This window comes from Pipra filicauda, unplaced genomic scaffold, assembly GCF_003945595.2.
Source record: "Pipra filicauda isolate LSUMZ 115617 unplaced genomic scaffold, ASM394559v2 scaffold111_size4109106_pilon, whole genome shotgun sequence".
Classification (NCBI taxonomy): domain Eukaryota; kingdom Metazoa; phylum Chordata; class Aves; order Passeriformes; family Pipridae; genus Pipra; species Pipra filicauda.
In genome coordinates this window covers 3347999-3360333 of record NW_024103563.1, presented here as the reverse complement: position 1 = coordinate 3360333, position 12335 = coordinate 3347999, and the positions used below count along the sequence as shown (strand labels likewise).

General features: G+C 43.6%; 1 protein-coding gene across 2 annotated transcripts; it reads left to right on the top strand.

Moving 5' to 3' along the window:
• Positions 1-3028: 3028 nt before the first annotated feature.
• CDK1 (cyclin dependent kinase 1) lies at positions 3029-11719 on the top strand. 2 transcript variants are annotated; one of them, XM_027714407.2, is made up of 8 exons: positions 3029-3083; positions 3949-3999; positions 5459-5615; positions 6696-6819; positions 7211-7381; positions 7918-8081; positions 8209-8350; positions 11372-11719. In XM_027714407.2, exons 2-8 carry the CDS (start codon positions 3963-3965, stop codon positions 11483-11485), a joined length of 909 nt encoding a protein of 302 aa, XP_027570208.1. In that variant the 5' UTR covers positions 3029-3083; positions 3949-3962; the 3' UTR covers positions 11486-11719. The 2 variants fall into 2 exon arrangements, with proteins under 2 accessions (XP_027570208.1, XP_027570209.1); XM_027714408.2 differs by lacking the exon at positions 3029-3083 and adding an exon at positions 3130-3328.
• Positions 11720-12335: the final 616 nt, after the last annotated feature.

Here is a 12335-nt window from a genome sequence, read left to right as displayed (position 1 = left end):
CACAGAGAGCAGCGGGAGGGAGGAAAATGCAGAGTAAGCAGAACTGTCAGACTGATATTTGACAAATTAATGCCATGACAGGTTTGTACTTACATGCACTCTGCCTCATAAGCAAGGTAGCTTGGAGTCTCCTCACGTGTGAAATAGAAGTAAGGTTATCAGGCTCCTCAGTAAGAGAGCTGTTCTCCTTCAGCCAGCTTTCCTTCTGGTGCCCCCTGGTCTTCCCCACTCAGAGCTCAACAGAAACAGCAGTCTGAGTACAACTAAGAAACATCTGCATATATTTAAACTGAAGCTGGTTAAAAATAGAAAAAAGATGTCACTTTCAAGGAAATTCAGATCAGTGTATTCAGGACTTTCAGGTACAGTTTGTTTCACATATAAATAGAATCTGTATATATCTTAATATAACATACCAATTTATAGTACTGAATATTCATGATACTGCAACACCACCATGATCCCACCAAATTAACTAGGGTTACCATATGTCTGGGATTTCCCAGACATGGTTTTTTTTTTCTCTGAAGGAAAAGGTGGACTTTAGTCACCTTCCTAAGGTCCCTGGACAAGGACTAGTCCAGCAGCAGTAGCTCCAGTCCTGTGCTGGCTATAGAAAGCAATTCCCCCAAAGCTGCAGAGCACCCTGATGGCACTGCTGGGTGCAGAGCCAGGCCTGAGGGACATGTCCCACACTCTGCCTGAGCTGTGCAGATGATACACGTGCACTGCTGATCCCAGCCTGTCCTGGCTGCACTGGACTTGTTACACACAGAGGGAAGAGATTATCTGTGACTGTACAGGGCAGAGCATGTTGGGCCCTTTCTCTACAAACTGCATGAGATGTGAGGCCGTGTTTCCATATGGAATTTGCCAGAGATACAAAAGCCCTGTTCTAGGCAGGTAAAATCCCCAGCAAGTGGTGGGAATACATGATTCAAAGTAAACAGAAACATGCAAGCGTGGGCACCATATGAGGCAAAAATTTGCAGAAGGGAAGGGAAAGTGGAGGGGCTTTACCCCAAAACATGGTCAGGAGGAGGAGCTGGACAAGCTGCCTCTCGCCTTTGCCATGGGGTAGGGGTGAGAAGTAGGAAGTGTACTATAAACAGAATATAAACTATATTCCTGCCTGCTGGAATCACCCTCTCAAAGAAATGCTTTAAGGGAGAAGCTGAACATTTTTTGCAGCAGCAGCCTGCCCTGCTTACATTTAAGACAAGCAACAAAGCCATCTTTCAAGAAGGATGTAAACGAGTGCAATGAAGTAATTAAAAAATGCAGATACATTAGCAGTGTGGAGTGGTGCCTGTGTCTCACTCCTGCAGGGACTGCAGGTTTCCACAGGAGAGTATTGGCCCAGGACTGTCAGTGCTGATGGGAACCGGGTGCCAGAGTGGGTCAGCAGCATCACAGAATCCACAGTGCAACTGTCCTGTAGGGAAAGACCTATAAAACTAGAAGCACATTAACTTTGCTAATCTATTTAGCGTTTAAGTTTCTCAGTAACACAATTTTGTAATGTTTGGAATAGTATTTTCCCCGGCTTTTCTTTAATACATATGTCATCATCATGGCTGGGCTTCGCGAACAAAGATTTGGGAAGGCTCTATCCACGTTTGCTACAGGCACGCTGGTGGTTTATGAGGCCAATACGTGACAGACATATCCGATTGCAAAAGGCACAGCAGAAAGACTCCTTAGATGGTGTATTCTGCAAGACACGGTTCTTTCTGCGTTGCCTTTTTTCCTCGAGGGTGATCCTGCGTGTGTTCTCAAAGGAGACATATGTAGTGCAGTACTATTTCCCTGGGTACCAGTGGAGGGAGGTCACAGCTGGCAGAGCACTCCCTGAGCAGAACCCCCAGGTGCCTCTCCCGTTATGTCCCCGACCCTTCTTTCAGAAGCTGTGATAGCACAGGGACTAATTGTCCTTAATCAGGGAGCAGGGATACAGAACTTTAATTTCCCTACAGACATATGTCCCGGCTTTTGGGGAATTAAGTTATCCAGTGACCTTTTATTAGTGTCTATGCTTTAAAAGCAGCTTCAAAGGCCACAGCAGCACTTCACAGATCAGCACCCATGCAGCCAGAAATAATGAATTTATGCTCTGGCCGGCCATGGCATCCAAATGTAACAGACTTGATTAAAAGGAGCAGCTGCAGCCAGAGCTTAGCCTGGTCCAAACACGATTATGCTCCCCAGACCATGCCAACAGCCCAACGCGTTATTCCAGCAGCAATCAGGGTCCAGCAGGGAGCTACAAAGTTGATCAAGGGACTGGAGAATCTCTCTCGAGAAAAAAGACTGAGGGAGCTGGGCCTGTTCAGCCTCAAGAAGAGACAACTGAGAGGGGACCTCATCAACTGTATCAGTGTATGAAGATGGGATGCTTGGAGGATGGAACTGGGAGGATGGAGCAGGCTCTGCTTGGTGGTTCCCAGCAACAGGACACGAAGCAACGGCAGAAACTGATGTCCCACCTGAACACGAGGAAGAACTTCCTTACTGTGCAGTGACCAAGCACTGGAGCAGATTGCCCAGAGAGGCTGTGGAGTCTCTCTCCCTGGAGATACTCCAGAACTGGCTGGACACAATCCTGCGCTGTGTGCTCTGGAATGACCCTGCTAGAGCAGGGAGGTGGGACCAGATGACCCACGCGGTCCCTCCCAGCCTGCCCCATGCTTGTAATTGTGTGACTGGGACCAGTCCGACCCTTCGCGCCGTCCCAGCTCCCCCGTGTCCCCGCCCGGGGGGCAACGGGGCTTCGGCCTACTTTGAACCGCCCGCCCGCGCCATCAGCTGTGCCTCGCAAACCAAGAGAACGCCCGACGCATCCTTAGTTTGCCGCGCCCGGCCGCGCCCGACTTTTCTTCTTCTCCCCCCAGCGGCGGCCGAAAGCCGCCCTTGCGACCTCGCTTTGGCGCGGGGCGCGCCGATTGGTCGGTTTGAACGGTGGCGGCGCGGCGCCATTGGCGGAGCGCGGCGGGCGGACGGTTCGAATGCGGCGCGGCTCCGCCCCCCGCCCGCTCGCGTCCGTCCCTGTGCGGCGGCTCGTGCAGCGCGCGGCGGCTCCGCAGGTGAGGGGAGAGGAGGGGACGGGACGGGACGGGGCTGCGCGCTCCCGACCCGGCCGGGGCAACCCCGGGCTCACACCGCGGACACCCGCTCCCGATCCGGCCGGGGCAACCCCGGGCTCACACCGCGGACACCCGCTCCCGATCCGGCCGGGGCAACCCCGGGCTCACACCGCGGACACCCGCGCCTTCCTGGCCCAGGGCAGCCGGGCAGGCAGCGGCGGAGCGCCCCGGGGCTGCTGGGCCCGGTGAGAGCGGGGCGGGGGTTGGGTCGGACCGGGGAGGGGGGGCCCTGAGCGGCGAGCGGGCGCTGCTCGCCCCAGCCGGAGCTCGGCGGCCTCCCGCAGCCGTAGGTGACTCGGCCAGTACCTCGTAACCCCTCTGACCTCGGTGCCGAAGCCCCGCCGTGCCTGGCGGAGCGGGTCCGGAGCAGCGCGGGAGGTGTGAAGGGCAGGCCCCGGCTGGGCTCTGCACTTACCCCCTGACACACGGGACCGGTGTTCCCTGGCATGGCTGAAACAGAACCCCGCGATTTTTACATAGTAGGGTTCCTGCGAGTGAGTAACCACGTAAAACTGGTGGGCGGCGCGTGTTTTTTTCAATTCCGTGCAGGAGTTTTCTTCTTCACACACACACAAAAATATCTTTCTCCTTTGAGTTGGTGCCCGCTCGCATTTCGGGATGTAGGTTTTCTAGTTTGAACTCAAAACCCTGGTGTTTGTTTGAGGAGAACGGTGTTTCACATCACACCTTAATTAGTAAGAACTAACGAGCTTCTAAAGACCTGGCACAGTTCCAGCGACTTGGCTGTGGTCAGAACAGCAACTGTTCACCCTCATTTGCTGTTTCCTTTTCCTGTTCGTTTCAGGGATATCCACAGCAATGGACGATTACACAAAAATAGAGAAGATTGGGGAAGGTAAGTATGGGGAACAGTGAGACTTCTAATGCTCCACAATTTGAGCTATTGGGTGTCATGGAAGCTCTGTGCACTTTGGCTATTAAAGAAACCACTGAGATTCAACTATCTGGCTAAATAAGGCTGTGGCTTTCTATGGTAATTATTTCTATATGTAAAAGCTTTCAGCCAGCCCTTCTTTTGAAAATTACATGGTCTCTGGAAACAACTGACCAGTGCAAGAAAGTGCCTGCCTTCACGCTGATGGTGTAATTAATATTCTTCCGGGGGCGGGAGGGGGTGAATATGTTCTGAGTCCTGAAACCAGCTTTACAATTCAGGAAGCTCCCCTGTTCCTGCATATATGAACTTACCAGTTGTTCCTGAAGTTATGCTACATGGCATACTTTTGCTTGGAGCTGCTGGTAGGGAGTAGGTTTTGTGGATTATCCCGCTTTGATTATATCCAAGCACTGTGGTTGTCAAGGGAAAGTGCAGCGTGTAAACCTCTGTGAAGAAGTGAATTTTAACAGTTAATTTACTGTGAGGCACTAAGAAAATGGCTTCAATGCAGATGTTAGTCATAGCCCCCTTTTACTGGAAATCCAACCTATGTTAACTGTGGAAGTCGGGGTGTTTTATAATGCTTTAATCCTATGTAGACTTGAGAATTTGAAGTATGTTGCTCTTAGAATGTGTTCTGAGGTAATTGCAAAACGTGTGTGCTTAGATCTTGCAAACAAAGCTTTGTAACCGAAGCCTTGTGCATGAATCTTTGAAAGAAACTAGTCTGAGCTTCATGTGAGGGATTAATGCTTCAAGAAGAGTAAAAAGAGAAGGTTTACACTGTCTTGGTTTGAGGGTTCTACTTCTGTGAACACTGATGATTAAAATGGATTGATTTGAGATTTAACAGTGGTTCCAGTTTTAGCTTCTGCTGAGACCCACAGCACTACCTTCTCCCCTACATGGAGGATTGAGCCAGAGGTATTTCTATAGATCAGACCCATGGATGGTTTGATCTTAGATTGCAGAAGGAGCAGTACTTTTATTTGCAGCTAAACCTTCAGTGTTTTAATATGATCTATCATTGGCAAAATCATAACCCCTTGGGGATGAGGCAGTATTGTGATCTTGCCTGGAAGTTATTCAACACAAAACTCAAATAGTATTTGATTTTACAACTGCATCTTCCAAATATTCACCTTTCATGCTCAGGCTACTAAGTACCCTGACAGTTAGTGGGTGGCATGCTTTAAACAAACAGAACTATTGCTTGGTAAACTGCCAGAGTTAAACAGTAGGTCATAATCAAATCAGGGCTAAGAGCTGGACTTGATGGTCCTTGTGGGTCCCTTTCAACTCAGTATATTCTGTGATTTGCAAGGACTTTGCCTATGTTAGCAGTTCATATTTGCAATGACTTATCTGTACCTGAAGCTGGTACTTCCTATATGTGTTTCACTGTCTTTTTGTTCAGGTACCTATGGTGTTGTGTATAAAGGTCGTCACAAAACCACAGGCCAGGTGGTTGCAATGAAGAAAATACGTCTAGAAAGTGAGGAGGAAGGTGTTCCAAGTACTGCTATCCGAGAAATTTCTTTATTAAAAGAGCTGAATCATCCCAATATAGTCTGGTATGCATATACTGGTATTTAGCTAAACTTTGAAGGGCACTAGGTCCCTTCAGATAATAAATTATTTTCCCACTGTTTTAGTGAGGTGAGAACCACTTTGCTTAATACAGTATCTGTTTTGCAGCAAACTGTTAAATTCCCAAATCCCATTATTACACCAGTTTTTTAATTAAGCCTTCCTCATGCTGCCTCTCACCATTCAAGGAATCTAACAAATTTTTGCTGATTTAGAAATTTATGTAAATTCTATCTTTAGGGAGGTTATTGTGAGAATGGATGCAGCATCCTTCACAAAAACTGGCTGAAGCTGTTACTTTAGGCAGTCTCAAAATTTAATTTGCTGCCTTGGAATAGAGCATTTGACTTGAGTGTTCTTAAGTGAGCCCCTGTCATCAATCTCCTCCCTGCTGTTCTGTAGCAGGAATTTATGTGTTGTGTATGGTGCTGTCATAGCTGGCACATCTGAGCTACAAGTGAAACTTCCATCAGTGACTACTTGACATGTGGAAATTAATTGCAGCTATTGTCTTCCGCACAAAATATTTGCTTGCTCTTTGATGTAGCAAAATACTTGATCTTGACTGTGCATTAAAACTGGCCAAGTTGCAGCCAGGTAGTGTCTCAATGTATGTATGCTTGGGTTTAGGAAACCTTAAACTCTAATAAGGATGAAGGAGATACTTAGAAATGTGTGCAAATCCTGCTGTGTCTACTAGGTTCCTACTGTAATGTTCCCTTAAACCCTCCTAGTAATCAGGCTCTGCTGTAATAAGCCAGCTTCAAAGAGAAGTCAGGCATCAACACCCACAGGTGTTTGTTTGTTTTTAAAGGCAACAGTATTTTTTCCTCAGGCTTCCTGTGTCTGATATGAGGAAACATAAGTTTAAGAGGAAGCATATAGGTTTTTATCTCAGTGATACTCTTTCAGATAACAGTATAACTCACTAAGTCTGCTGATGTTTGAAAACTTTTAAGACTTCCATAATGAAGACCTGGAAATGTTTGTATCCCTGTTGAGAGGGGAAATGTAATTGAGTCCATGCATTTTGCAGTGGAGTTAATTGTATACTCAATTTTTAGTCTTCAGGATGTTCTTATGCAGGATTCAAGACTGTACCTTGTCTTTGAATTCCTTTCCATGGATCTGAAGAAGTATTTGGATAGTATTCCATCTGGCCAATATTTGGAGCGTTCCCGTGTTAAGGTAATGAGGACAATTTCTTAATATAGGAGGGAAATTAATCTAAGGATAACCTAGTAAGCTATAAGCAGCTCTTATTTTCAGTATAATTAACTCCTTGAGGAGAAATGAAAGGTTAAATAAGCAGCTGTGGATAATAAGATGAAATGTGAGTTTTGCTCTCAAATGCCACTTCAAATTCTTTTAATTACTGAGATTAAACTGCCTTAAACTAATCTTAAAAAATAAATTGTGTGGCTTTTTGGTTGATATTAACTCTATCTGCAATGCTTTGGATCTCCATTTCCTAATACTGTGGGGTGAGCTAATGTAAGGGAACACCTTTGTGTTGCAGACACTGAGGTATACTAAAGGTAACTCCTTTGGTTTTTTCCTCCCACTTCATCCTTTCTAGAGTTACCTGTACCAAATCTTGCAAGGTATTGTCTTTTGCCACTCAAGGAGAGTTCTGCACAGAGACCTGAAACCTCAGAATCTCTTAATAGATGACAAGGGGGTGATTAAACTGGCGGACTTCGGATTGGCTCGAGCCTTTGGAATTCCAGTGCGGGTCTACACTCATGAAGTGAGTTGGAACATACTTTTGGTGGTTTGCACAGTGCTCACTAGATTACTACTAAAAAAGAATTTGAAGTCGTAAACTAACAAAACAATCAAAAAGTTGTATTTTGGTTTTCCAAAACAGTTTTCCACCTCTTTGACTGTGGTTTTATTCTGAAGTTCCAAAGCATCTTACAAATCCCACTATTACCTTGATAGTGATTTAGATGGGCTGGAACTTGTTGCTCACTGTCTCATAAGGGCATTTTTGCTTCACAAAGCACTCAAGTCTGAGGGTTTTACTGGATGGGTGCTAAAGGCTTCCTGCCCTTTGGGAAGTAGTGTAGGCAACTGCTTGGATTGCAGCAGAAACTACTGCAATGGAACTTGTTTGTCTACAAATTCAGTTTTAAACTAGTATTTTCACTAAAACTTCTAGCACCAGCTATTATTTTAACCAAAGAAACTGAGAATGCTGCTTAGTAACAGATGAACTGTTGTGCTTGCTGTCAAGGAGGAGACCTGATTTTACAAACTTAAACAACTTGCCTTGTTCAATAGGTAGTGACACTGTGGTACCGGTCTCCAGAGGTGTTGCTGGGATCTGTTCGTTACTCTACTCCTGTAGATATATGGAGCATAGGTACCATATTTGCTGAGCTAGCAACTAAAAAGCCACTTTTCCATGGGGATTCAGAGATTGACCAGATCTTCAGAATCTTCAGGTATGTTAGGCTGAACCTTCCCTGCTACCTGTGTGGCACCACACGACAGTTGTGTGCTCATTAAAAGCATAGTCATGCATACACATTTCAGACTAAACTGCTTAATGTTCTGCTTATGCCTGCACAGAGCTTTAGGGACCCCCAACAATGAGGTATGGCCTGATGTGGAATCCCTGCAAGACTATAAGAACACATTCCCAAAATGGAAACCTGTCAGCCTTGAAACACATGTCAAAAACTTGGATAAAGATGGACTTGATCTGCTGGCTGTAAGTATTCTTTCTTAAACTGCTGAACCGAAAGGGGCTGTTTCACATACTCCAGAATACAGAAAGCTACACTAATCAGCTGTGGCCAGAAGGGAGATACGGAGATCTTCAAATTATCAGCAGTGGGGTGAGCTTTCATTCTTGTAGAACTGACACCTTGTGTGACATTCACTCCTTTCATAAATAATACCAGACTACTTTTCACATTAACAAGTTATGCCTCAGCTTTTTTTACACTAATAGGCCAGGTACAACTTGACAGTGAGGATGAGCTTTTACAACCAGATCTAAAGTGAAGGCTCCTGCCCATAAACTATCACCTTGCTGCTGCCAGCACTAACTGTGATGTGGCTGTATGTCTGCTGATCCAGTTGGAAATGTTTTTTATGGTAGCATATGGATTCATCTTGGTGGGCTTATCTTGATTTAACTTCTGTGATGGTCTTAACTGAATAAACAGTGATGGAAACAGCTGAATGTATTAATTAGCTGTGAGACCAGAGACTTAGTTTGTCTGTCTGTAATGTCTGTCTCAATTGCCTTTAAATTTTGAGTTAAAGATTTTTGGCTGTGGTGTATTAACTTCTAATTGATATATTTTGTGTCAAGTGTGAGTTTCCTTTAGTTCTGTGGCCATGCAGTTAAACTACCACACCAGGCTTTTAATTGATAAGCTCTTCATCAGATTTTTCCATTTCGTGCTCTCCCAGCTGCTGCTGTGGACTAATTTAGGTCACAACTTAGGTGTGCTCTTGGATATACTGAAGTGTAATAATGTATCTTGGTTGTCCTTTGGCTGTTCTAAAGCTGCATTTACACAGTGCAGTCTTACCTGTGGGTTGTGGGGTGGGTGCTCTGTGTGTAAGATAAGCTGACACTTCAGAACCACCTTGGTACAGGGGCAGCCTTGTACAGCCATTACCTGTGCATGTGGCTCATGGTTTTAAGCAGTCACAAATCACTTTTTAACCACATTGGTATGGCTGTGGCAAAAGTACTCTGAATGAAGGAGTGTTGTCCAAGAGGCTCAAATGACCACAGTTTCTCAGTTCTGGTTTTTTTTGTTGTTTTTGTTTTTTGGTTTGGTGTTTTTTTGGGGGGTGTGTGAACAGAGCCACAATTTACATTGACAACCTGAACATTTGTTAAAGATGTAGTTGTCTTGGGAAGCTCTAAATGTTGCAGCAGAATTGTCTTATACAGATAGGTGACTTAGGCTGACACATTTCCCCCATGACCACTGACAGCATCATTATTAAATCAGTTTGAAATAGAATTGTTACTGATTGTATTTACAAACTAAAATAAATTGTTTGATTGGCAAGAGAATCTCTTGTCCATACACTTAAACTGACCTGCTAAGCACTCATCTGAGCTTAGGTGTGGCTTCACTATGTAAAACCAATGTTTTGGGTTGCTGTGAGTAAAGGCAAAAAACCTCAATGCTAGTCTCAAAGCATATAAAATTCTCTAAGATCTTGTACAGTTTTGCCTTAATTCAATAAGTGTTGATATTTTAGTTTGCTAATAATGCTTGGTGACAGTGGTATTCCTGATGGGAATCCCTTTGTTTCCTATGGCACTTTTAAGCCTGAAGCAGTAACAGAACACATGTAAATAATTAGTGTGTAAAGTAGCTGTCTTTGAAAATGTCTTAACACAAAAATGTGTAATTCAAGTTGCTCGAGTGAGGTTGTAAATTTAAGACCTTCATAAGCTAAATGATTTCTGTGGCCAGCATTTGAAGGTACTTAATTGCTGTCATCAAAAGCTTTGAACAGACAATAGATTCCAGAAAAAACTACGTTCCAGACTGCTCACGGAAGAAATTGTCACTTAAACCAGCAGCTGAAGTGCTGTAGTCTCAGTGTCACACCATCCCTTTTACAGAGAAATTTGCCTCTTTGAGTCGATTTTAAGGGACCCTTTGATATCAGTATTTACTATAGGACACTGTTCTGGGTTACAGCTAATGGGAACCTGTCACAAGGTAAAACTGGACCTGCAAGGTTAAATCTAGAGGCAGAGTGGTATTTGGCAGAGGTTCAGAGAATATAAATGCAAATTCAGAGGCTTAAATCGACTTGGAAGGGTCCCTGTAGGAAGAAGTCTAAAGATAGTTAATTGTTAAGACTGGATACTGGGCAGAGTAATACTGGTTTTGTTCTGGAAGACAAATTTGTGGGGATGAGGGAGAGGCAGCTGGTAGAATCCTGATTACTTAAATTTTTGAAATGGGCTGTCCTTTATTAAGGAGACAAAGACTTTGCAGAGACTTTGCTAGTTTTGGGTCTAGTAGAAAAGTGCTGAATGCTTCATTCCTTTTTTGACCCCTTGTATGATATAAACTGTAGATGCCTTTTTTTTTTTTAACTGCTAGCAAAACAAAGTTTTTGCCTGAATTAGAAAGTTCTGGGGCTATGAAACCCCTTCTTTGTGCTCTCATCCCCTTTACTGAAGTATTCAGTTGAAATAACTTATTGCAAAGAAACTCAAGTTTTAACTCTTCTTTTCAGTTCTATGTGCTTGTAATCTACTTTCCTGTTTGAATTTTGAAACTGTGATCACTCTCTTGTATTTTAACTGTAAAGTTCTTCACCAAGCTGAGTAAAAGCAATTTGACAGCACTTTCTTCAGTGTCAGTAATGAAACAAATATAAGATGTTTGGGGCTTTAACAACCTAAAGCTTATTAATTTCCCTTAGTAAGAAGGTGAGACAAATAATTATTGCCACTTGATGCTGGTTCTGGATTTAGTCAGTGCATGTGGAACCCAGATCCAGGGAAGGGCTTGGTCACTGAACAGGGAGGGTATGTGTGATTCTGTTATGCACTGCTACTGCCCTACCACTGACTTGTAGGTGCAAATAACCTCTCCAACTGTGAGAAATCATGGAACAAAGAGGGAAAATGTCTTTATGGTTACTTGATGATTATTATTATGGTAATACCTACCTGTTTGACATGATTTTAGTTCACATTTCATGAAGGAGTGTTTCTTTTTTTTTTTTTTTCTTTCAGAAAATGTTAATTTATGATCCTGCAAAAAGAATTTCTGGCAAAATGGCTTTGAACCATCCATATTTTGATGACTTGGACAAATCCACTCTTCCTGCTAGTCTGATTAAGAAATAACAGACCTTTGGACTAAATCATTCACAATGAAAAAATTGTGATTACTTTCACTCTTAAGTCTGTAATCTTTGTCTGTCTTTCTGCTCTAAAACTGTGGCTGTTTTCAGTTTGTTTTGTTTTAAGTGTTATCTAAATGTAAATATTAACCTTTTAGTGCTGAGTTCAAATACAATGCAAATATTGCTGCAATTAATGCAGTCATCTTTCTATAAATAAAGCTTTAAACCCAGTGAAGGACTGAATTCATTTCCAGACTATGGTTGCTCTGCAAGAGGACTCGTGTTTTCTTTGGAATGCGCTTGTAAGGTTCCACTTGGCTAAGAAAAGCTGCTAACACTACATTGTTGTTCTTGATAGGATAGGAAATTCTTGTCAAGTTTGAGTTGTTTGTGTGTGATTTCAGCTCCAATTTGACCTGAGCATGGCAACTGATGTGCCAAGGGATGTGTACTTTGAGATGTTGAAGAATTGCAGCTTACTACAGTTAAGTAAATGGCCACAAACTAATTTTAGGGTTTGAGTTTTTGAAGGCAGCTGCAAGTCTGTATTTAAGAAAAATCCCTTGCTTTTCTGGAAGGCCCAAGAATGTACCTAGATGATGGCATGCGAACTAGTGAATTGGCATATTTCCAACTCCTAGACCATTTAAGGTATGTTATCTTAAATTTTACATGGACTATCTATACAAATGTATAACTGCCCAGCAGGGCCCCTTCCACCTGCTACTAGTAATGCAGTTCTACTTTAATGAGAATCAGAGAATCCCCTGGATTATACTTGAATTTGGAAACTAGTCTGTCTTCATATAGGAATAGTCAAGTAAATGTTGACTTAACGTGACTGCAAGCAA

What these genes read in the sequence shown, in the direction of transcription:
- CDK1 (XM_027714407.2), top strand. Translation starts at nt 3,963, where the DNA reads ATGGACGATTACACAAAAATAGAGAAGATTGGGGAAG. An exon ending in TGGAGCGTTCCCGTGTTAAG is followed by an intron (nt 6,820 to 7,210) that starts GTAATGAGGACA and finishes CATCCTTTCTAG; the next exon opens with AGTTACCTGTACCAAATCTT. An exon ending in TGCGGGTCTACACTCATGAA is followed by an intron (nt 7,382 to 7,917) that starts GTGAGTTGGAAC and finishes CTTGTTCAATAG; the next exon opens with GTAGTGACACTGTGGTACCG.